General features: G+C 35.9%; 1 protein-coding gene across 3 annotated transcripts; it reads left to right on the top strand.

Annotated features, from left to right (window-relative positions):
• The first annotated feature begins 478 nt into the window (after positions 1-478).
• On the top strand, positions 479-15,198 carry LOC132609726 (protein GAMETE CELL DEFECTIVE 1, mitochondrial). Of its 3 annotated transcripts, none has more exons than XM_060323853.1 (4): positions 479-1,013; positions 11,654-11,892; positions 14,348-14,537; positions 14,681-15,198. In XM_060323853.1, the coding sequence occupies exons 1-4, from the start codon at positions 606-608 to the stop codon at positions 14,897-14,899; spliced, it is 1,056 nt and encodes a 351-aa protein (XP_060179836.1). In that variant the 5' UTR covers positions 479-605; the 3' UTR covers positions 14,900-15,198. The 3 variants fall into 3 exon arrangements, with proteins under 3 accessions (XP_060179836.1, XP_060179837.1, XP_060179838.1); XM_060323854.1 differs by lacking the exon at positions 479-1,013 and adding an exon at positions 1,667-1,830; XM_060323855.1 differs by lacking the exon at positions 479-1,013 and adding an exon at positions 2,339-2,389.
• The last annotated feature ends 9,451 nt before the right edge of the window (positions 15,199-24,649 follow it).

Here is a 24,649-nt window from a genome sequence, read left to right as displayed (position 1 = left end):
TGTGAATTCCCGCTCATTATCACTTTTTCATATTTCTCGTCAAATTTAACAGATAGAGTTATAAATAAATTAAAAATAGTAGAAAGTATAATAATTACACCTCTAAATATGAGTTTCCGATAATTATCATTTATTTCATATTTCTCGTTTAATTTAACATATACAGTTATAAACGAATTAAAAACATCAAAAAGTATAAAAATTATACCAATAAATGTGAGTTTCCGCTAATGATCATTTTTTTTTAAATATATTTTTCGTCAAATCTAACAAATAGAGTTTGTAAATATTTTACAGTCAAATAGCCAAGATTTTGACTGGATACGAAATCACTAGTGCTCGATGTAGTGGTATTTTTATGGGAATTCAATTTATCGCTCTATGAGACTAAAGTGTAAACTTTTTGACAAACTTAAAAGACTAAAACGGTTAACTTCATACTTAAGAGACTATTTTAAAATTACCATCAAACATAAGAGACTGTTTTTATCATTTTCTCTCCCTTTCTTTTTCTGTGTTTCCATTGCTTCCTGAGTTCATCTCTTTAGGGTTTTAGCAACAACTCAAAATCAAGAACTCAAAATAAAAAAATAAAAAATAAAAAAATGCGAGCTTTACAACGAATCTTAACAAATTTCTCACAAAACCCATTTCATAAAACCTTAAAAAACATCAACTTTATTAAACCTTTTTCTACTGGAAATGATAAAAGTTGGAGTTCCAATTTCGGGTCATCATCTACAGAACAAGATTCTTTGGGTTGGGATAATGCTGGTTCAAATTCATGGTCTACTGGTTTAACTAAAGAGCATTTTGATGGTGAAGTTGTGGGCCGACAAATGGGTTCGGGTCGACCCGATAATGGCCCGACTGTTGGTGGATTCGGGTCAGCTAGATGGACTGATGAAGAGATTGATAGAGTTAAGGAACTTCATGCTGAGAATAGAAAAGGGAAAGCTTTTGTTGATGGATGGGATGATAGAATGAAAGATATCAGTGTTTTGATGAAACAGGTAAATCTTCCTTTTCTTTTTGTTTTTTATTTTTATTTTTTATCAACTCCATGTTTAATGTAGATGATAATGAGCTCTTAAGAGAGGATAATAGGGTGTGTTTGGTATGAAGGAAAATGTTTTCCTAGAAAATATTTTCTCAAAAAATAAGTGATTGAACTACTCATTTTCTTGTGTTTAGTACTCAAGTTGGAAAATCTCATTTAAAGAGCATTTGCATGTATCCTAATCAAAACACTATGAGGTTTTTGAACTCAGAGTGCAATTTTTGGTGGTGTTTGTGTTGGGGGTGCATGGGTGGGTGGGTAGGGGTAGGTGAGGGGTTGGGTAGGCGAGCGGGGGGTAGGTTGGGGGGTGGTAGGTCAGGGAGGTAGGGCGAGGTTGGGGGGTAGCGGGTTAGACTGTTAGAGCGGGGAGTAGTAGGTTGGGAGGAGAGCAGGGGGTGGGGTGGGGTGAGGTGTAGGTGAGAATCAGGAGTAGGTGGAAGTGTGAACTTTGTTAAGCCCTTTTCTACTGGAAATGATTGGAGTGCCAATTTCGGCTCATCTACAGAACAAGATTTGGGTTGGGATAATGCTGGTTCGGGTACAAATTCATGGTCTGCTGGTTTAACAAAAGAGCATTTTGACGGAGAAGTTGCGGGCCGACAAATGGGTTTGGGTCGGCCCGATAATGGCCCTACTGCTTCGGGTCAACTAGATGGACTGATGAAGAGATTGATAGAGTTAAGGAACTTCAAGCTGAGAATAGAAAAGGGAAAGCTTTTGTTGATGGATGGGATGATAGAATGAAAGATATCAGTGTTTTGATGAAACAGGTAAATATTCATTTTTTTTTTAATTTAACTAATATACATACTGTGATGATTTTTTTACTGTACCCATAATCTTTAGGTTATCAACTCCTTGTTTAGTGTAGACAGTTAGTTACCTGATATAGTGCAAAAAAATCTGTTTTTGGGTGTGTTTGGTATGAAGGAAAATGTTTACTTGTTTTCTCGTGTTTGGTAAGTAAGAAAAAAAATATTATTCCAAGAACATTGATATATAATCTAACAATACATTATGGGAGTGGGATTGTGTGTGTGGGGGGGGGGGGGGGAGTGGGGGTATGGGGGTAGAGGGGGGTTGGATGGAAAAGAGGCGGGGGGTTGGGGACATGGGTGGGTGGGGAGTAAACAATAAACTTAGAAGGTCACTTGTGGAACTTGTTTTCCGTACTTACATTATGGAAGTCATTTTCCTCATTTTAAAGGAACTTGTTTTCCTAGAGAAAATGTTTGGTTTGGGATGCGGGTTGGGGTTCAAGTTTATGGTTTACTGGGTTAACAAGGATGGGATGATAGAATGAAGGATATCAGTGTTTTGATGAAACAGGTAATGATTTTTTAACTAATATACATTACACTATTGATTTTTTACTGTATCCATATTTTTTAGGTTATCAATTCCATGTTTAGTGTAGACCGTTACCTGAAAGCGAGCTAGCTTCTAACAAAGGATTTAGTGCAAAAATCTGATTTTGTTAATAATTTTTCTTATCCTCCTATACTATGTCCTCCAATTTCTGTTACCATTTGCTGTTTCTGATTTTGAATGTGAAAATTTGAAGTAGTTGGCTGAAGTTCTTGTTGGCCAGTGATGCATAGATTTTCACCTACATCATTTGTCCTTCTTTTTCATTGCAGCAGTTTCGCTTTTGATGACCAATATAGTTTTTATTTGTAAATTCGTTTTGGTAAATTTTCTTTTCTACTTCCTCTGTACGAGCGAGTTTGTTACACTTTTTTAATAATCCAGAAAAGATACATTCTGGATTATTTAGTACTATTAGTTAGTATTCGCGTAGTATCTTATTCTTCAAATTTTCACTACTACCTGTTGTATTTGAAATGCTTTTCCTTGAGCCAAGGGTCTATCGGAAACAACCTCTCTACCTCCAAGATAGGGGTAAGGTCTGCATACACTCGTACACCGGGTATGTTGTTGTAATTAGAAAAGATAAAGTTGGTAGGGGAGTAATGTATAGTGTGCAGGCTGATTGGAATTTATAGATTTATGCTTTAGAGTATGAGGTTTTGAGTTGTCAAATTTTTGTGTTGATTTTTAAAATGGGATTTTCTTGTTTTTGGAGTACAAAGTTTGCATACATGGAAACTATATATTGATCGAAAGAAACTACCTAAGGAGTAATGGGAAGCAATTGTAGTTATGAATTCTAGTTCTTTTTCTTTTGGTTAAACTGAATTTTTTTGTTTAACCAAGTGACCAATGTACTTGACTAGCTCATTTGACTCTAGAGCTAGATTCTACAAAAAATAACCAAATGCAGTTAGCTATAAAGCTGCAGAATAATCTCCTATCAGTTTTTTTTTTTTAAATGACAATTCCTATCAGATCTAATGAACTCAACACCTTCTAGGAAGTGTTTGAGACATGTTACAATGAATTAGTAGTCTAAGTCTATTAACGGGGAACACTGCTAAGCTTGTCTAATATTCTTCTCCACTTGAACTGTGCCTCTAGCCCATAATTTGCAATTGCAAAATGACCTCTTTGAGCCTATCACTGTTGTCCCTTGTATCTTGTTTAAACCTGTGACAGTTCCTCTCGATACAAACACAGTAGACCAAGAAGAAACCCAAGAATCATGGTCATCGCTCTTATATTGCGTAGCACCGAAGGTAGTCATTGCACCTCTGTATCCGACTCACCAACTTGCCTTCTTATTCCCATCCATGAAAGTAATGACTGACATAGATTCCTAGAGTAAGGGAAACTGAAGAATAAGTGTGAATGAGACTCCACAGCATTAGTTGAGCATAGAACACATTCTGTGGCCTCTTGAATCCCCCATTTGCTCAGTCTATCTACTGTTGAAAGCCTGTTATGTAATGCTAGCTGTAGCACAAAATGATGTCTAGGCATGCTTAGGAAGTGTTCAAAACAGCTTTTCATAAGCTGCAACTGCCACCTTGCTTCCTAGTACAAGTGTACCTCCAAATGCCCCCATGTTATGAATTAAACCTCTCTGCACACACACTATCAGGCTATGGATTTAAGTTAAGGATACTAATCCTCCTTATTATAGATGGTTACCTGTAGTTATCTTTTAGATCACATGATAGTGTATGTAGGAATTGTTTTTACAATGTCTAGTGTATGTAAGTTAATTTTTTAAAAGGGAAAAGGGTCAAATATACCCCTCTACTTTAGTTTATTGGCTAACTCTACCCTCCGTTAGCCAGAGTGTTCAAATATACCCCTCTGTTAGCCAAAGTGTTCACTTATACCCTTAATTGGATGGAAATCCCCAATTCAGCCAAAATTACCCATTTAATTAAAGAAACCCATGCCCTATATTATAACCCGCCCCGACCCACAAGAAATAATTTCACCCCACCCAAATATATCCCTTTTACGGTCTAAAACATTACTTTCTGAGATAATATAATTTCCTCTTCCAAGAACCCACTTGAGGGGATCACAGTCGGTACGTTGTTGTAATATATTGTCCTCTTAACTCCCAAATTTGTTGACTATCTGGGCTTGAGTAATTTTGGAGCAGAGTGGAACTATACGGAGCCACTGTGGCAACTCAAACTCATCTTTGCGCATTCAATAGATACTGGGTTCCTAACTATACTTTTTTTTTTTTTTTTGGTGAAGTAATTAAAATGTATTAGAATGGCATCAAGAAGATGCAGAGGTTACAACTAAGCATAGAGCTGCTTCAAACAAGAATTAACATGAAGCTAGCTGAGCAAAAATCTGTAAACCAGTCAAAAGATCCAAAAAGATATCCCCTAAGACCCTACTGTGCTAGAGTTAGGGAGCTAACAAAATTCAAAAAATTATCCACACTGTTTACAGGGGAGAAAAAGTGCCAACTGAAAAGAGTAACTATACTTTCTTTTTCTTTTCATTGATATTCTTGAAAAGCTAAATTACCTACCTCTTTGTTAATGAAGGAAAATGATTCCTCGTTATTATCTTTCCATCCCATTACGTACAAACCACGTACCAAATGAAATATTTTATTTTTTATACGTATAAGCCAAATTACATGCCAGTTTTTATGATGATCAAATGAAATATGCCAATTTAAAAGTTCTTCCCCTTCTTTTTATCTACAAATGGCATTTTGTAAAATTTAGCTAAATTTGATTCAAACTGATGCCCTGAATGCACGGCAAAGTGCAATTGCGTGGAAGGCAAAACATAATCCCAATTCAGGAAAAACTCCACTAAGGCCATCTCCAACCTTGCACCATTTTTTACACCAAATCCTATTTTGGTGTAATATTTGGTGTTTTAGAGCTCCAACCTTGCACCATTTCGTACACCATTTTGATGTGTGAATAGTGTTGCACTATTCAGCAAAACCATTACTATTCATCAATTTTTTTTAATATGTGACACTTTTAATTTACGGAAAAGGGTCAAATATAACCCTGTACTATCAGAAAAGGGTTAAATATACCTCTCGTTATACTTTAGGTTCAAATATACCCTTCCCGTTATACTTTGGGTTCAAATATACCCTTCGTTTATACTTTGAGTCCAAATATACCCTTTCTCCGTTAAAATTGTCCAAGGTGGACATGAGATATGACGTGGAACTGACAATTCGGTGAGGTGGACACCACATGGCATGCCACCTCACCACCCCAACCCATTTACCTCTCTCTTCCCCTTCTTCTTCCACCACTACCATCTCCTTCCCTTCACAACCTTTGCAACCATTAGCATCACCAACTAAAAAACAAGTAAAAGAATATTCATCATTTTAGTAAGAAACACAACTAGTAAGTGAAACTCACGAAAATCACAAAAGAAAAAAGAGCTCAAAACTGAAAAAATAAACTGGCCAGAATCTGTTTAGGTTTCAAAAGGCCCCTTTAGATTTGAATAAACTACACTACTACCTTGCTATTGGATTTCCATATACACAAAAACTCTCGTTGTAATGACCCATAACAAATTTAAACCTCCAGAGGGATTTGAAGCCATTTCTTTGTTGGAATCACATTCAAATTTCTACAAGAACATCTAATATTTATCTACATTTTAGGCTACATTTTGGTAAGTTTTTCAACATTTTTTCCTTACATTCTTCTAGTTTCATGCGATCCTTTTTTTTTTGTTTGAGAAGGTAACATGTTGTATGTATTAAACACAGAACAGTACATGGGTTGTACTGAAACCATATTTACAAGTGAGCTTCATGCGATCTTTTTTTTTTCTTTCTTTTTTAAGAATTTGAGGATGGTTTTGGTCTCCTGTACCAATAACTACATTCTTGTAACTTTTTAAGTACTAACATGAATCCAGGTAAAATGTTATACAGAACCAAAGCACGTCTAATTTAACTTTTTTTTTTTTTTGGTTTTAATCGACTCCTATTTCTCTGATAGTGTGGTGGTGCTAATGGTTGCAAAGGTTGTGGAGGGGAGGAGATGGTAGTGCCAAAAATCATCCTCAAATTCTTAAAAAAGAAAAGAAAAAAAAAAGGATCACATGAAGCTAGAAGAATGTAAGGAAAAAATGTTGAAAAACTTATCAAAATGTAGCCTAAACTGTAGAGCAATATTATGTTCTTGTAGCCTAAAATGTAGAGAAATATTATATGTTCTTGTAGAAATTTGAATGTGATTCCAGCAAAGAAATGACTTCAAATCCCTCTGGAGGTTTAAATTTGTTATGGGTCATTACAATGAGAGTTTTTGTGTATATGGAAATCCAACAGCAAGGTAGTAGTGTAGTTTATTCAAATCTAAAGGGGCCTTTTGAAACTTAAACAGATTCTGGCCGATTTATTTTTTCAGTTTTGAGCTCTTTTTTTGTTTGTTTGTGGTTTTCGTGAGTTTCACTTACTAGTTGTGTTTCTTTACTAAAATGATGAATATTCTTTTACTTGTTTTTTAGTTGGGGGTGCTAATGGTTACAAAGGTTGTGAAGGGAAGAAAATGGTGGAAGAAGAAGGGGAAGAGAGAGGTAAATGGGTTGGGGTGGCGAGGTGGCATGCCATGTGGTGTCCACCTCACAGAGTTGTCAGTGCCATGTCATATCTCATGTCCACCTTGGACAATTTTAACAGAGAAATGATATATTTGGACTCAAATAATAAACGAAGGGTATATTTGAACCCAAAGTATAACAGGAAGGGTATATTTGGACCCAAAGTATAACGAGGGGTATATTTAACCCTTTTCTGATAGTACAAGGGTATATTTGACCCTTTTCCATTTAATTTAACATATTATAAATTTTAATTTTTTCATTTATTGCCTAATATACCTAATTCAAATCGCTGGAATCACAATCAAATTTCTACAAGAACATATAATATTTCTCTACATTTTAGGCTACAAGAACATAATATTTCTCTACATTTTGGTAAGTTTTTCAACATTTTTTTCTTACATTCTTCTAGCTTCATGCGATCCTTTTTTTTTCTTTTCTGTTTTAAGAATTTGAGGATGATTTTTGGCACTACCAATCTCCTCCCCTCCACAACCTTTGCAACCATTAGCACCACCACACTATCAGAGAAATAGGAGTCGATTAAAACCAAAAAAAAAAAGAGTTAAATTAGACGTGCTTTGGTTCTGTATAACATTTTACCTGGATTCATGTTAGTTACTTAAAAAGTTACAAGAATGTAGTTATTGGTACAGGAGACCCAAAACCATCCTCAAATTCTTTAAAAAGAAAGAAAAAAAAAAGGATCGCATGAAGCTAGAAGAATGTAAGTAAAAAATGTTGAAAAACTTACCAAAATATAGCCTAAAATGTAGAGAAATATTATGTTCTTGTAGCCTAAAATGTAGAGAAATATTATATGTTCTTGTAGAAATTTGAATGTGATTCCAACAAAGAAATGGCTTCAAATCCCTCTGGAGGTTTAAATCTGTTATGGGTCATTACAACGAGAGTTTTTGTGTATATGGAAATCCACCAGCAAGGTAGTAGTGTAGTTTATTCAAATCTAAAGGGGCCTTTTGAAACTTAAACAGATTCTGGCCAGTTTATTTTTTCAGTTTTGAGCTCTTTTTTACTTTGTGATTCGTGAGTTTCACTTACTAGTTGTGTTTCTTACTAAAATGATGAATATTCTTTTACTTGTTTTTTAGTTGGTGGTACTAATGGTTGCAAAGGTGAAGGGAAGGAGATGGTAGTGGTGGAAGAAGAAGGGGAAGAGAGAGGTAAATGGGTTGGGGTGGTGAGGTGGCATGCCATGTGGTGTCCACCTTACCGAGTTGTCAGTTTCACGTCATATCTCATGTCCACCTTGGACAATTTTAACGGAGAAGGGGTATATTTGGACTCAAAGTATAAACGAAGGGTATATTTGAACCCAAAGTATAACGGGAAGGGTATATTTGAACCCAAAGTATAACGAGGGGTATATTTAACCCTTTTCTAATAGTACAGGGGTATATTTGACCCTTTTCCGTAAATTAAAAGTGTTATATATTTTTTTAAAAAAATATTGATGAATAGTAATGGTTTTGATGAATAGTGTTGCCCCAAATTATTCACATATCAAAATGGTGTAAGAAATGGTGCAAGGTTGGAGCTATAAAACACCAAATATTACACCAAAATAGGATTTGGTGTAAACAATGGTGCAAGGTTGGAGATGGCCTTAGTGGAGTTTTTCCTGGATTGGGATTATGTTTTGCCTTCCACGCAATTGCACTTTGCCATGCATTCAGGGCATCGGTTTGAATCAAATTTAGCTAAATTTTACAAAATGCCATTTGTGGATAAAAAGAAGGGGAAGAACTTTTAAATTGGCATATTTCATTTGATCATCATAAAAACTGACATGTAATTTGGCTTATACGTATAAAAATAGAATATTTCATTTGGTATGTGGTTTGTATGTAATGGGATGGAAAGATAATAACGAGGAATCATTTTCCTTCATTAACAAAGAGGTAGGTAATTTAGCTTTTCAAGAATATCAATGAAAAGAAAAAGAAAGTATAGTTAGGAACCCAGTATCTATTGAATGTGCAAAGATGAGTTTGAGTTGCCACAGTGGCTCCGTATAGTTCCACTCTGCTCCAAAATTACTCAAGCCTAGATAGTCAACAAATTTGGGAGTTAAGAGGAAAATATATTACAACAACGTACCGACTGTGATCCCCTCAAGTGGGTTCTTGGAAGAGGAAATTATATTATCTCAGAAAGTAATGTTTTAGAACGTAAAAGGGATATATTTGGGTGGGGTGAAATTATTTCTTGTGGGTCCGGGCGGGTTATAATATGGGGCATGGGTTTCTTTAATTAATTGGGTAATTTTGGCTGAATTGGGGATTTCCATCCAATTAAGGTATAAGTGAACACTTTGGCTAATGGAGGGGTATATTTGAACACTCTGGCTAACGGAGGGTAAAGTTAGCCAATAAACTAAAGTAGAGGGGTATATTTGACCCTTTTCCCTTTTTAAAATATAAACAATACAACTTGCTACAACCTGTCAAAGTACATGACAGTGTGAGAATTCATTCCACTATCAGCGTATATAAGTTCAATAAACCTCCATGTTTATCATTAGGGTCGTACCTTTCATTCTATATGACAAGTACACATATAATCAAACAAAAACAAAATTTGACATTAAGAAAAAAATCATTTCACTTCCTAAGCATGACAGTACTAGCTAGCACAATCAAGAATGCCATGTTTTGTCCTGAGTTATCCTATTTCGTTATTTAAGCAATAACATAGTATCACTTCTAATTTATATAAATTGAAAGAAGAACAAAACTTGTGATGATGCCTACTTCTAATTTAAGTAGGTGAACAAAATCAGGAAGAAGTGTATAGTATGTATTTCAGTTTTGTAGTTTCTGAATTAGTGAAATCACTTACTAAACAAAAGGAGGAGAATAAGGAAACCAACTTTGTGAATGGCCATATTGCTTTCTCGTAAGTTACTACTTTGTGCATAGAGCATGTTATACTATCAACCTCTTTATAGCAGATGAATGATCTAAAGAGGGGAAAAAAGAAACACACGAACATGTGAGTATTTTGTTTCATTCCAAAAATGTATTTATTTCTCAAAAGATAAAGTGTATCAGATGAACTTTTGGGAGAAATGAGGGAAACAAAAGGCACTCATCGTATGTGAATCTCTGGGAGAATTAAGGGAAAGGATCATCATTTATGTACGACACATTTTGTTTGGTTATTGGCTCGGGTGGTTTTTTTTATTGGGATACAAAAATTGATTCTGTGGGTCCATCTACATGCGATTTCCGGTGGAGAAAGTAGTATTTCCGCTCAGAATGATTTTGTGGAAAATAGAGTATAAGAAAAGTGACTTTACGACATAAATTCATCAAGCTGAGTGACCATATGTGAAATTTTCCTCTCTTTTTTCCTTAGCAACAGCCCCTAAGAGTTTTCAGATTGCAGCCTTGTTCCATAGGGAAAAAATTGGAATAGTTAAGCCACCATTGATCAATAAGGAATAGTTCACTGTTGTGACACAAGTCATGAAGATTAGAGATAATTATCAGAAATTTGATAATTCTATAAGCACGTATGGTCTAGATTGATTAGAGATAATGTTTAGAGATAATAGTAAGAGCTTTTTCACTGTCAAGTCTGCCTACTGGAATTATAATCATAGAACCTCCATCACAGTGGTGTGGCCTTGGAAACTCATTTGGAAAATCAAGATCCCCCTAAAGGTCTCTTGCTTGGCTTGGTTAGTGGTTAGGAAAGCATGCCTACACATGAAAGGCTAAAAAGAAGAGGTTTTCAGATTTGCTCAAGATGTCTACTTTGTGGATTAAATATGGAAACAAACGACCACCTTTTCATTCATTGCAAGACAACTGCAAATTTGTGGTACATGTTCTTTTGTATTCTTGGTGTTAGTTGGGTCATGCCTAAAACTACTTTTGAACTACTCAACAGTTGGCAAGGGATTTGCATTAGAAATGGAGAAGAGAACTGGTGGCAGCTAATCCCTGCTTGCATTTGGTGGATAGCTTGGAAAGAGAAAAATTTAAGACTTTTTGAAGACAAAAGCAACTTCATCCATCAATTTAGGATGAATTGTCTTAGTGTCTTATATTTTTGGTGTAAACAGAATTTATTGGGGGATATAGGGGATTTGATAGATTTTATAGGCAAATTGTAATGATATAGCAGACTAGTTTTTATGAGGTTGTAATTACCCCTTCAGCACTTCCAGGTGCTGCTTTTGGACATGAATACAAGATGTTACCTTTGTCAAAAAAATTAGAGATAATGTTTAGTACTTGCAGTTGCATGTAATTCTGTGTACCAGGGTTAGATCGTTTAGTTTCCATTTCCGGGCTATGGAGTTTCTTGAAAATAAAGTTTTAAGTCATGGAGCAGTGGCATATGTCGTAATATGGCAAACCGTACTTAAAAACCATGAGAATATGTAATATTGTCGTCGTCGGAATCTAAAAAATTTCTTTTCACTAGCATAAAAAATGGGATAGGGAGAAAGTAACATTCTTGTTGTTGGTTAGCTAGAATTGTTTCTGGTTCAACATTAAGAACTCGATGAAGAAATAAGGGTATGAAGTGGTAGTATCCTTCCCAACTATGACTGATTATCAAAGTTTGGTGTTATTGGAGCAGGTAATGGAGCCAGGTGCAAGGGGGTCTTATTTGAAGGATTCAGAGAAGACAGAAATGTACAAGAAGCATAAGGAGAACCCAGAGTTGTATACGGTTGAGCGCTTAGCTAAAGATTACAGGATCATGAGGCAGAGGGTTCATGCAATTCTGTGGCTGAAGGAACTTGAGGAGGAGGAAGAGAAGAAGCTTGGACGTCCATTGGATGACTCGGTAGAGCTCTTGCTTGATACATGCCCAGAGTAAGTGGATTAGATTCTGAAGTCATTTTGTTACAAATCTTTTGAGATTTTGTTGTTACTTTTAACTTTTGTCCATGTTTGATGTTAGTAGTATTATTTTTTGATAAAGGTATTTTATTAATGTTTAGTAGCAAAAGGGTACCACAAAAGTATAAAAGATCAAAACATGAGCATAGGGTATGTTGTTGGTGTCGTTGGAGTATAATTTTCATATTAGGCTTCTGGAATATGTCTTTTATCTACTCTCTCTGTCCATATTAGTTGTTCACCTTACGAAAATTATCCGTCCCAAAATACTTGTCAATTTACAAAACCAAGATAGAATTAATTAAATTTTTCCTATTTTGTCCTTAACATTAATTGTTTTTAAAGTAACCAATATTGATTAGAGTGCAATTTATTGGAGAGAGATACGGGTAATATAGTAAAACACACTTTTATTTATGATTTCTTAAAGGGCGTGTAAAACGGAAAGTGGACAAGTAATATGGCGCAGAGGGAGTACTTTTTAGGTGGCTGAGACTTTCAGCTCATATTTTAACTGAATTGTGAAGTAATTCTTATGGAACATTATAAAATCAGCCGAATACCCATGTTCTGGTGGTGGAAGCTTAACTTAGATATGGTATATGTATTATATTAGAGAAAAGGCCATAAATAGTCCCTTATCTATGGGAGTAGGTCTAAAATGGTGCCTTAACTATACACTTACCGGTTTTAGTCCTTTAACTATTCAAAAACTTATCAAATTTGGTCTCCGTCTATTTTTTAAACAAACAACGTACAAACCCATAAACCTCCGTGAGATTAATGTTAAACCATTCCTCAAACTTATCTCTCTCTCTCTCTCTCCCCGCTTCTTTTCCCTCAAGTTCATTCTTTAACCTCAACTTTTTTCCTCAAGTTTTCTCTCGCTTTTCGTAACTGACGGACTGCGTCGGTTAAAACCAACGGAGTCCATCGGTTTAAAAAAAAAAAAAACCGACGGACTCCCGTTGGTTTTTTTTTTTTTTTTTTAAATTAAAGAATGAAATGTAGGAATTTGGAATAGAACCCGGGTATGTTCCTTGGCATTAAAGGGCTTTACCACTAGACCACTGATATTCTTTGTTCATATACTTACATTGATTTAATTTATACTGTTTTTTCGCTCTAAAAATCGACGGAGTCGGTCGATTTTTTTATAATTTTTTTTTTTAAAAAAACCCCAACGGACTCCATCGGTTTATTTTAGAAAATAATATAAAAAATAACCGACGCAGTCCGTCGATTTTTGCCAGTTTTTTAGTAGTGTTTGAGAATGGTTACAGAAATTGTGTGCCTGAGTTTGTCTTTTCGAATTTCAGAGACTCGAGAGCGACACCAATGCTAGAATGCTCTTTTTTTTCTTTCTTTTTTTTCTTTTTAACAAGAGGAACTCGAGGAAAAAGAAGCGAGGAGAGAGAGACAGGTTTGAAGAATGGTTTTACATTAATCTCACGGAGGTTTATGGGTTTGTACGCTGTTTGTATAAAAAATAGACGGAGACCAAATTTGATAAGATTTTGAATAGTTAAAGGACTAAAACCGGTAAGTGTATAGTTAAGGGACCATTTTAGACCTACTCCCATAGATAAGGGACTATTTATGGCCTTTTCTCTATTATATTACATCTAGAATGCTTTTAGGTTTGTCTAAATAACTCAGTCCCTGAACTTGTGGCTCTTTAAAAGCAGTAAATTAATCCTTACAGTCTACTTTAATTTGGTAAAGTAGTAAGATAAAACTATCTAAGATTGTACTTATCAAATGCTTATTAATCGATCCAATCTCAAAAGAGCAGGTATACCGTATAGTTTTCTTTAAAAATATAATATGAATTTTCTTTTTATCGTCCCTACATTGCTTCATAATATTCAAGGCACACTCAGGGTAGAGGTATTCCAGTAGACCTTGGCTTTACCTGATAAAAATAACCTTCAAGTAGACCTGGAAAAGCCTTGCGTTGCTTTCTGTTTTTCCATTACAAATCATCAGTATAGACTTATGATTTATTATCGGATTTGATTGTTCACATTCATGGTTCTTTATTTGCTGTTGGATAAACACATCCTCATTAATACCTGATTAAATTTTGTTTATGCCGCTATGAAAAAATTGTTTACTACTAAGTACTAACCTAGTAGGTATGTGTCCGAAGCTAAATATAAATTGGAAAATCCACTAAAACAAACTTGGAAGAAGTTAAAGTTTTATCGGATGTGGTTCAAGGTTTTATTGTCAAACTGTTAATCACTTTAGCAGCGGTGCTTCTCTCACATCTTGGACACAAACATCTGTACCTTCAATTATATCATGGTGAAAGCGGGCATGCTTGCGGTAGACGCTAGTCTAGTAATATGTTTGTGCTGATCACCTGGTCATTGTTATGAAAATCATTACTTTATTAAAATAACATATCTTGCTTGTTCTGCAGATTTTTCAATTCTCATGACAGGGAATTTCATGTTGCAACTCTTCCTTATAAACCGGACTTCAAGGTCATGCCCGAGGGTTGGGATGGGACTACCAGGGATCCTGATGAGGTGCACTATGAAATATCAATGAAGGAAGATGAGATGTTGTATCAAGAGTTTGTCCAGAGGATGAACTTCAACAAGATGAAGGTTAGCATGTCTAGGAACGAAATTAAACGAATAAGTTGTAACGATAATGGTCTGAAGTATTGTTGCGCACCAAAATAAGATTTTGATCTGTTATGTGTACTGTTATTCTGTTTTTACTAACTCTGGTTTTGCTTTCGTTTTAGATGGCGAAAAAAGTGAAATGCCACAAGTATAGCCGCAGGCGCCCTTCAAATGGCTGGAATTTCACTGTTGAGATGCTAGGATCTCGTGGCAAGCGTGGGAATGGTGGTGGTTGGAAGTTTGTTAGTCAACCTGATGGTTCCAGTCGACCCCTTGATGAGTTTGAGAAGATGTTTGTCAAGAGAGAGACCCCACGTCGAAGGAAAAAAATTCTCCCTTGATTTTCTGCGTATGCAAGGTAGATTCCAGTTAAAAGACGTCTTCTTAAATTCTCATAGTTGACGTCTTTCATGCGTTTCTGGTAGTTTTTTTTTGGTTGTCGTTCGCCAGAGCGAGTATACACTATCTCCTGTATCCTCTCATCAAATTGATTAAGCTAAAAGTTATAGCGGATCTTTTTCTACCTCCATAGCTTCACATAGTTTTGTGAAAAGATTAGTCATCTGATTTTGTAATCTGGCTTTGCTACATTGAATGTGCCAACTGTCTACGTTCAATAACAAGGGCTTTTTTTTTTTTTTTTTTTGGCTAAGGCTATGCCTATGTTGTTGTTCAGCTAAATCACAAGGCCAGTTTTAGATGTGGTCTTCTTCTCTCTGATGTTAACCAGCATTAGATGATACTATTGGTTATGCTTGAATGCTGTGCATCCTGCAAGTGAACGATATGAACTTGGAAGCAGACTTTTGAAAAGTGGAAATCCAAGTGATTTAAAACCTGTTTGAACAGTATGTAGTGGTTAAATAAAGGGGAATAAAGTAGAGAATCTATGTGTTGGCCTGAACTGAATAGTAGTGCATAGCCTGACAAGGTCGTTCAGTACATTAACTTGACTCCCCAAAAAAGATTCAGAAAATTTCATAAATGGCTATAGTTTGTGTATTTACGAAATGTCGCTACAGTTGCTCGTGCAATAGTTATAGTTTAGAGCTGTATCGGCACATATAGTTGCGCTAAAATCGTGGGTATCAGTTGTATCAGTTGAAATCGTGCGAAAGAACTGTATCAGGCGGGTATCAGTTGTATCAGCACATATTATATCAGCTGAAATCACGTGAAAAAGCTGTATCAGTGCATATTATATCAACACATAATACAGTTACGCGTGTGTGTTGTGTATTTGCTACTTGTAGTTACATTTCGTAATTTTTCGTAATTATAGCTATGTATCGTAAATACAGTCTACATGTTTGCCGTGTCACGTTATCTTTCCAAAAGAGTTCCAGTTTAAAATTTGAACCATTAAGTCTTTCACCCAAATCACAAACTAAACTTCAGTTTTCAATCCAATGTATAAGTGTAAATGTCAATCCAAATATTCAGTCGCTGTGAGACTTTTAACACTTCTTACCCTGATGCTCTTCCTTCTCCGACGCATAAGACTGGACTTATGAAACATATCTATGGCGTCAAATATTGGGTACCTAACTAGCATTAGATGATACTAGTCTGTTCGAGTCACTGAGTATTATGCCCTGATGTGGCACTGTTCTAAACGTGGCATTGACTTGGCGCTGATGTGGCCCTTCAAATTTTATGTGACATGTCAGTGCCACGTCAGCATTTGTGTTTACATGTTCAATTTTATACAAGTTGAGGTGCCTATTTGTGCACATCCAAAGTTGGAAGACATACTTGCCAGCTGAAGCCAAGTTTAAAGGCCTGTTTATGTATTATGCCTTTTTTTTTTTGTGTGTGTGGGGTTAAACTATGTCCAATACTACACAGACTAGAACTCATATTTCCCAACTCATAATTAGTTCGGATACCGAAAAAAGCACATAAAATAAAAAACTATAAATCACTTAGATTATTATGGAATTATCCTGCTTGATTTCTCAATAATTGAAGAACTAAAATTCCCTAAAAAGGACAAAAAATCTAGGATTAAGCCTTGTGTACTTAGTTGCTATGATGTTTCAAAAAGGACCATCAAACTATAAATTGGTCAAAACCACGCATACTTAAGATGAGTAGTTAAGGCTTCCTAAAGGTCATTATAATATTTATTCTACCATTGATGGAGTATTTAGTTAGCGTTGCTCATTGGTTTGCTGATTATATATATATTCTTCACGTGAAATGAAGGTTACATATTGGTAATGCCTAAGGAATTATGAAAAAGTCGATCGGTAATCAAATTGACGTTTAAACTTATTTCATTTTTGTTTTAAGAATATATTGAGAAAATTAATTAGTCCATTTTTACTTTTCTCATGCCAGCAGCTCCCTTGATTGAGTTCTGAATCAGAAAATAGAAAAACCATCAATGGTATTGGAATGTTTTCCACTAATCATACAATTTTATATTCTAGAGAATTTCATATATTTCCTTCAGGATATATAAAAATTTCACAACAAATAACTGAGCTTGCAGTTCTTTATGGGGTAGCTAGCTATCCTGCTTAATACAATACTGTTCAAAGATCAAATGAACTATTTCTTGAAAAAACGTGACAACGTAAGAGCGAGGAGAAAATCATGAGAGATCATATAAGGCTTTGTGATTTTGATTGACCTTATATATGTGTTTGTGTGTTTGTTAACTATTTAGCATTTCAGTAATCATCAATTTTGAACACACAATTTCAAAAGTACAAACTGTGTCCCCTGCACTTGTCAAGTTTAAACTCTGAATCCACCACTATTTATGATATGTATTATATTTATAGACCGGGTTGTTACCCCAAACTTAAAGGGCAATTAAGATTTCTTGCTCCTGGGACTTTCATAAGGCAAATTGTCACTACTACAAGTATACAACAAGCCTATTCCGCTAAGAGTACCAAAATCTGCACACATGTACAATTGTAAGTACTAATGTTAACAAACACAATTTTACACAGGGAGGATGCAAATGATTAACATACAGGGAGGAGAAACGGAGTCTCCAAAAGAATAAACTTTTAGCCATCAAAGACAAAGATGCAAATGATCTAAAGGCGAACGAATGAGGTCTTCCGAGAAACTGTCCTCACTACTCTGGGATCGCTCTGCCACTTTCTCCTCCTGCTAGTCCAGAGTCATTGGTGCTTTCATGATACAACCCTACTTGACACACCTCATTTCAAGACTTACATCCAAGGCCAAGATATGAAACTTCAAGCTCTACAAGCGGCATGGATGATAAGGATGGCGTTGAAGGCCTTTGGAGGCCCATACAAGCCCCACAATGAGGCCTATGATGTGTGGGAGGTGGCTTGGGCGAGGCTTGAAGAAGAAGCTACTAGAAAGGGGGCCAAATGCGCAAAGTGACCAAACGTGCAAATAGGGGCATTTCTGCAAATTGGCTACATGTGCAAACTTGGACAAGGTCGGGAGTTGGCTATTTGTGCAAAGAAGGTTATGCTTGCAAGAAGGCCATGCATGCAAGGTTGATTAGAGGGCCATCTATGCAAGGAGGGGCGTGTTTGGCCATTGAAGGTCAATTCTTGAATTGAAGACTACACTAAGAAGACTAGCCAAACAAGACCCTTACTTCATTAAGGGTAGCATTGTAATTGCCTATTAGTCTTCTTTACTTAGCTTGTATATATAGCTTGTCTTTCATTTCATTACTTAGATTTTAGATTTTGGATGATGAATTATGATACTCTAAATTGAGTGATAGATTGTTAGGTAGATTCTAGGGCTATTTTAGTCAATATGATGGTGGAATCCATTGTTGGTTTGTGAACCTTTTATGTCCATTGATATTCATGAAGAGATTGCCATTTGTGGATTCAAATTGAATCTCTTGCCTTGAGTGTCAAATATTAGTGGTTCTTTTAGGATCGGATTCAATTGGAAGGGTCTAAGTTTAATATACTTAGGTTTGTCTATAAATTCGCCCTAATTGGGTCTTACTTTTATCCTATTTTCTCATCCCTTTTTCTTCGTATCCTTTATTTTTCCGCGTTTGAATTGATTTGGCTTCATTCCCAAATCGATTCGTATCATTTGGTATCAAGAGCGAGTTTAGAAGAGTGTTCTCACATTCTTCAATCCTTGGTTCAAAAAAAAAAAATGAAAATACAAAAAATTCGAAAATCAGATTTTTGTTGTTTTGTTGTTGGATTTGAGGTTAGAATCGAGTTTGTTACTATCAATAACCTCTAAATCCGAAGTTGCAAGTGATTTGGAGAAGTTTGAAGTGAATCACCATTGTTGGGCTTTGAAGCTTTGAAGAACTCAAGAACTTGAAAAGTGGGTCTTGTGATTCAATTGAAATTGAAGGCTAAATTCTAGTGGCTTTGTTCTCTATATCAAAGGGAGCCTAGATCCGAAATTTGAGCGAATTCGGAGTTGAATTGAAGGTAGATGAAATTTTGAATTGTTTTTGTGTTCTTGAGGTTGTTCATATCTTCAAAGGAAGAAGGTGACCTAAGAAGGAGGTTTGATCTTCAAAATTTTAGTTAAAGGGTCAAAAAGTGCTTGTGGACCCAAGTATCCAAAAGAAAAAAAAAATCAGAAATACTTAAGTCTTATTTTCTGATTTTTGCAAAAATAAAAAAATAAAAAAAAATCAGAGTACTGTTCACTCCGCTTTTGGTCCGCATAGCGCAAGGATAGCATGATTTCCTGAGAACCTGAGATTCAGAAATTTGTTTGGTCCGCTTTTCATCCGCGAAGCGGAAGGAAAGCCTGATTCACTGAAGAGTTTTTGAAAAATTTTCCAAGTGTCAAAATGGTTTGACTCTTTCCTAACTTCTTTTCTTTGATTCTTACAACTAATTAACAACTAGTAATCGACCTTATTAGTTGCTAATTAGTTCTTGAGTCCGTCTTTCATTCGTGCCAATTCTTTTCAAGCTTTTCTCGTTTTGATATCGTTGAATCTTCTTGGCTCAAGTCCTTTTGCTTTATCGAGTCGTCCGTCTTTCGATTAACAAGAATCTATTCCTCCACAAAGGTTAGCAATTTTGTGAATTGATTTGGATTAAAAGGGTTCTTGACCAACCTTGGAAGAAGCTTAGGTTGAGAGGTAAGCTTGAGTGTAAATACGAGTGACGTGAGGAACCTTTGCTACTAATATTGCTTGCTCGTTTTGTAGGTACACGAAGAGGAGACATAAGGAGAAGGAGAGATAAGGATGTCATCCATAGCTTCCGAGTCTTGTGGAGACGATTTTGAGAGTTATGCCTCTAGCAATGGACGGTATGACTATGAGGGTGACGGAGGCTATGAGGGAGACGACATGGGATGTGAGCATCACTATTCTTACAATGAATATAATGGTGATGGTGCTCATGAGTCGTATGAGGAACATGGTCGATATAATCATAACTTGTACAAGGGTGAAGAATACTACTCCAAGGGCAATTGTGAGGCAACACCTTATGAGGCTTATGAAGGAGAAGGAGTGGATGATTATGAAGAAGAATCCTATGGTGGATACGAACATGAGCAGTCTCATCCTAGATGCCATGGACATGGGATTGAGTTGAGGTATGCTCCTTCCTCACACTTTCGATATGAACCACTCGGTGAGAGTTTGCAAGAATGGGAAGAATGTGGTGATGATGAGCCTATTGACTATGCACTTTGTGGTAAGTATGCTTGTGAAGATAATGGGATTGCATATAATTCTTATGAGAGGAATCTTCTAGTAGATATTCACGTATATCGGCTTGTGACACTTCCTATTCCAAGCAAAAAGGTATAGGTGTGTGGATTGGGCCGACTAGGAATCCGCCTAGAAGGAGAAGAGAGTATACATGTCCTCCTTCAAGAAACACAAGGGCATATAATTCTTACCCTAATCCGGAGGCACAAAATTCCCAATATGGTTATATTATGGAAGGTAGGGGAGGAGTGACGATAAGTGAAGGAAGTAGGAGGAATGAGGGGCCTCAAGCGAGGAATGAACCCAAAGAAGAAACAAGAACAAGTGGTGGGTTCAAGGAGATAAGAGAAGACTTCAAGTGCATAGGAGATCATATAAAAGGGGCAGAAGAAAACCTCAAGGAAATGACAGAGCTACTTCTCCAAGTGCAAGAACAAGTCTACAAGACACAACAAATTGTGAGAGAAAAGATTGAGAGGAGTAAGGGAGCGAAAAGTGACAACTCTAGAGAGAAAAAAGGAGAGGATGTGAGGAGTGATGTGAGAGAGTTGTCACAAACTCTATATAGGCCCTTGTAACTTTCCTTTCTTTTCTAGTGGTCTTGATGATAGTGCAAGTATTCTCGGGAGCAAGCCGGATGATGAACCTCAACCTTTGAAGGTTCTTGAGGTGGTTGAGAGCTTCCCGAAGGAACAAACGAGCTCCAAAGTTGAAACCCAAGGCAAAGGAGATGAATGTGAACTTCAAGGTAAAATAGCTACTTTTAACACCACGAATGATGTGATTGATCATGTTGTCCTTAATTGAGCTTAATGAATCTTTGCCTTGTGATGTGCCTAATGCTATAATGACAATTGACATTGTAATGGATGGTCCAACACTAGTTGATCCTATTGATGACTATCTTGACTCTTCTCTTGAGTTCAAGTTGTGCTAGTGTTAATCCTCTTGATATGCATGTTAGTACATTGTCATGTGAATTGTTAGTGCACCCACTAGTTGATCCTAGCGATGACCGAATTGATTCTTCTAGCAAGATCAATTTGCGTCCAACTAGTGTGGTTACTTGTGTTGATCAATTTGTATGCTATAAAAATATACTATTTAAGGAACCTTGTGATGTGTTTAATGACCCTCAATTTAGTGATGATGTTGATATAATTGATCATGTGAATAGTCATGTACCTAGTGCGAAGTTTGGTTATGTTGAGCAAACGGTTTCTTTTGGAGACTATAATGTGATATGTAACCCACTATGGAATGATGACACTCTTTCCCGTGATTGAGATCTTCCTTTGAAGGATTGCGTTCCATTTGTGGGGAAGGAAAGTGTTACAAAGGAAGGCGATTCTTGTCTAGAAATTGGAAATTCTTCCTTTCATGTCCAACTTCATAGTAACCTATTGGATGGTCTTGTTATAGATTCTAGTAGTGAGGTTACACTTGAGGGTGACATAGAAGAGGAAGTTGTTTTACGTAATTGTTAGACCCCGTATTTTATATGTCGAGTTATTCGCGAAGGAATCGATGTGAGATAGAAACCTCAAATTTTTAATTTCTAAACTAGAACTAATCGGTTATAAATTTCACTTAGTATAAAAAATGTTATTGGAGATTAGGAATTACTTAATTGTGGTGTTAAGTAAAAATTTGTGACAATAAGGAGCCAACAAGAGCAACAACGTCCAAGGTAAAAAGGATGACTCAAAGTCATCTAAAATAAGGCAAATGGAAGACATACAAATGTGCAATTAAATGTTGATTCATCCACTACATTTTCAATATATTGTGGACAACAAAAGTACACTTCATAACCAAGTGTGAAATTCGGCCAAGAGCTGAAAATTTGAGGAGAAAAAGTTGAAGCATGCAATTGAATATTTAAGCATCCACTACCTTATGAAAGTATACATTATTTTAGGAAGAGATAACATGGTGGAGGGATCATTTCACATTAAATATGGATTATTCATCTTGGAATGATTACAATGGACAAAGGGTGGTGTGTGAATCATTCACCACACATGAGATTGTCTTGTAAACAATTGAAAAGAAAGAAGAAGAAAGGAAACAAAGGGAGACAAATTCGGCCATATAGCCAAAAGTAGAGGGGAAAAGAAAGAAAATTTTAGGTGTAAAGTTAAAGGAGTGACTCATGCCATAAGTGGAGCATGTTCCAACTTGTAGGCATCAAAGTTGCACCAAATAATGACCAAGAAATCAGCCATCACAATTCATTTCAACTACACAACACAAAGAAAGAAAACCTAAGCCTAGAGAGAGAGAGCATTCAGCCAAGCTTGGCTGATTTTTGAGCTCTTTGAGTCTTGATCCAAAAATTATTTTCCAAGGTGTTTCAACCCTTTAGAAGGTCCCTAGAACGTGAAGATAGTCTTTGGAGCAACAAAAACCATTTTCATCTCAAGTCACCAACTCTAGCCAAGTAGAGAAGTCAAGTTGTCAAGGTAAGATCTAACTTTCTTTTCCATGCATTAAGGGTGATGTAGATGAGTAGATATAAGTTGTATGTATGAAATAAGGTGTGATGATGTTGTAACATGATAGTAACCATGAGGTTATATGTGTTGATGTTGAAGTATGGTTGTAACTTGAAGAACATGAATCGCATGCATAAAATCATGAATGTTGGTGTTGGAATGTTGTTGTGACCGAGGGGACTGTTTTGGTGGAATTAATGACCTAATTTTCTTTAATAAATATGGATGTTACTATCATAGATCTCATGGTAAAAAGAATGAAAAGAATTGGAAGGTTAAATGTGAAGTTGTGTTAGTATGAAAATAAAGTGAATCTATGATTTTATGTGAAGTGATGTTGAAGCATGTTGAAACCGTGTGTGGACTGTTTTGTGAGGAAGTTAGTGAACTATTTTTACTTGATATTTTGATTGTTATTATCATGAAATTTATGATGGAAATGAAGGTGTTTAATGATTGGAGTTGAAACTAAAGTCGTTTGAGAATTGTTGTAAGGATTATAGAAATGACGATATAGCGTAGTTGCCTATGAATTGATGTTGTACTTGTCGTGTGGATAACTGGTCATAACTTACTGAAATTATATGAAAAGAAGACATGAAATGATGTGTAAAAATCATATGTGGTTGGTTTAGTATGTTCGTAAACGTTTGCAAGAATTCCGAACATTGTTATGTTGTCGGTTAGGGACTGTTTTGGATGTGTTGTTGGTTAGGGACTGTTTTGGACTTGTGTTTTCATTAAGTTGGAAAGACTAATTATAAGTTAAGAGTATACATCATATTGTATGTTGGATGGGCTGTTATAAGTTGTTACATGCAAACGTTAAGGCTACAAACTATTAGAAGTAACTTGAGAATGTAGTAGCCGTATGTGAATCGTTATTGCATGTTGTGAATGTGGGCTGTTTGGAATATTGTGTGGGCTGTCCGGATTGATATTGAACATATAATTATTGATGTTGGGCTGGTTGTATGTACTTGGTTTGGATACAAGAGCAAACGTCGCCTAAACATCTAGAAAGGAGTTACTAACGTTAGAATACGTTTTGAATCTCCCCGTAACTTAAACGTAGTTGTTGGCATCTTAATATAGGCTGAAGTATTATTGGGCAGCGTATACATATTGTGTGACGAATAAGCGCTAAAGGTATGTGAAGCTAACCCTTCTTTCTTTTTGGCATGATCATTGTGAAATGAATATACGATATATATATATATATATATATATATATATATATATATATATATATATACGATTCCAAAGGAATTCCTACTCCTAGAGCCACTAGGATGGCTATTGATCTTGATTCCCATAACTTATGTTTTGATATATATATATTGATATGTACATATGATTCAAGTTCCATTTTGATATAATCCACAGGGACATCCGAAAGGTATATGATATGACTATTATTTGAAATTGCGAACGATGGTTCGTGTTGACTATTCTATTGAGTCCTTAAAAATGTTTTGAATTGCATATAGTTTCTCACTACTCTGCTCGTGCATATCTCAATATATCTTTCACCGAGTTCCGGGCCGGTTATGTTATCGTGCACACTTCCACTGTATTGTTCGCCGAGTCCCTCATTAAAGGGTCGGGTACAATATATATATATATATATATATATATATATATATATATATATATATATTCTGGAGTTATGCTGTGTTATGAAGTTATGCTGTGTTACGGAGTTATGCTGTGTTATGGAGTTATGCTATGTTACGGAGTTATGCTGTGTTATGGAGTTATGCTATGTTACGGAGTTATGCTGTGTTACGGAGTTATATTATATTCTGGAGTATGCTGTGTTATGGCGCCAGAGACGGGGTGGCGACCATGTTCACCGAGTCCCATAATGAGGCCGGATATGATATATGATATGGACATACATGATTTATGTTTCGAAAGCAAATACT

The sequence above is a fragment of the Lycium barbarum genome, chromosome 9, assembly GCF_019175385.1.
Source record: "Lycium barbarum isolate Lr01 chromosome 9, ASM1917538v2, whole genome shotgun sequence".
Classification (NCBI taxonomy): domain Eukaryota; kingdom Viridiplantae; phylum Streptophyta; class Magnoliopsida; order Solanales; family Solanaceae; genus Lycium; species Lycium barbarum.
The sequence above is the reverse complement of the archived record's forward strand: the minus strand, read 5'-3'. Positions and strand labels throughout refer to the sequence as shown.

Bases quoted from the DNA above. Each gene is read 5' to 3' on its own strand.
- LOC132609726 (XM_060323853.1), top strand. From the start codon at position 606: ATGCGAGCTTTACAACGAATCTTAACAAATTTCTCACAAAACCCATTT. The intron at 11,893-14,347 runs GTAAGTGGATTA...CTTGTTCTGCAG, and splicing joins TTGCTTGATACATGCCCAGA to ATTTTTCAATTCTCATGACA. The intron at 14,538-14,680 runs GTTAGCATGTCT...CTTTCGTTTTAG, and splicing joins TGAACTTCAACAAGATGAAG to ATGGCGAAAAAAGTGAAATG.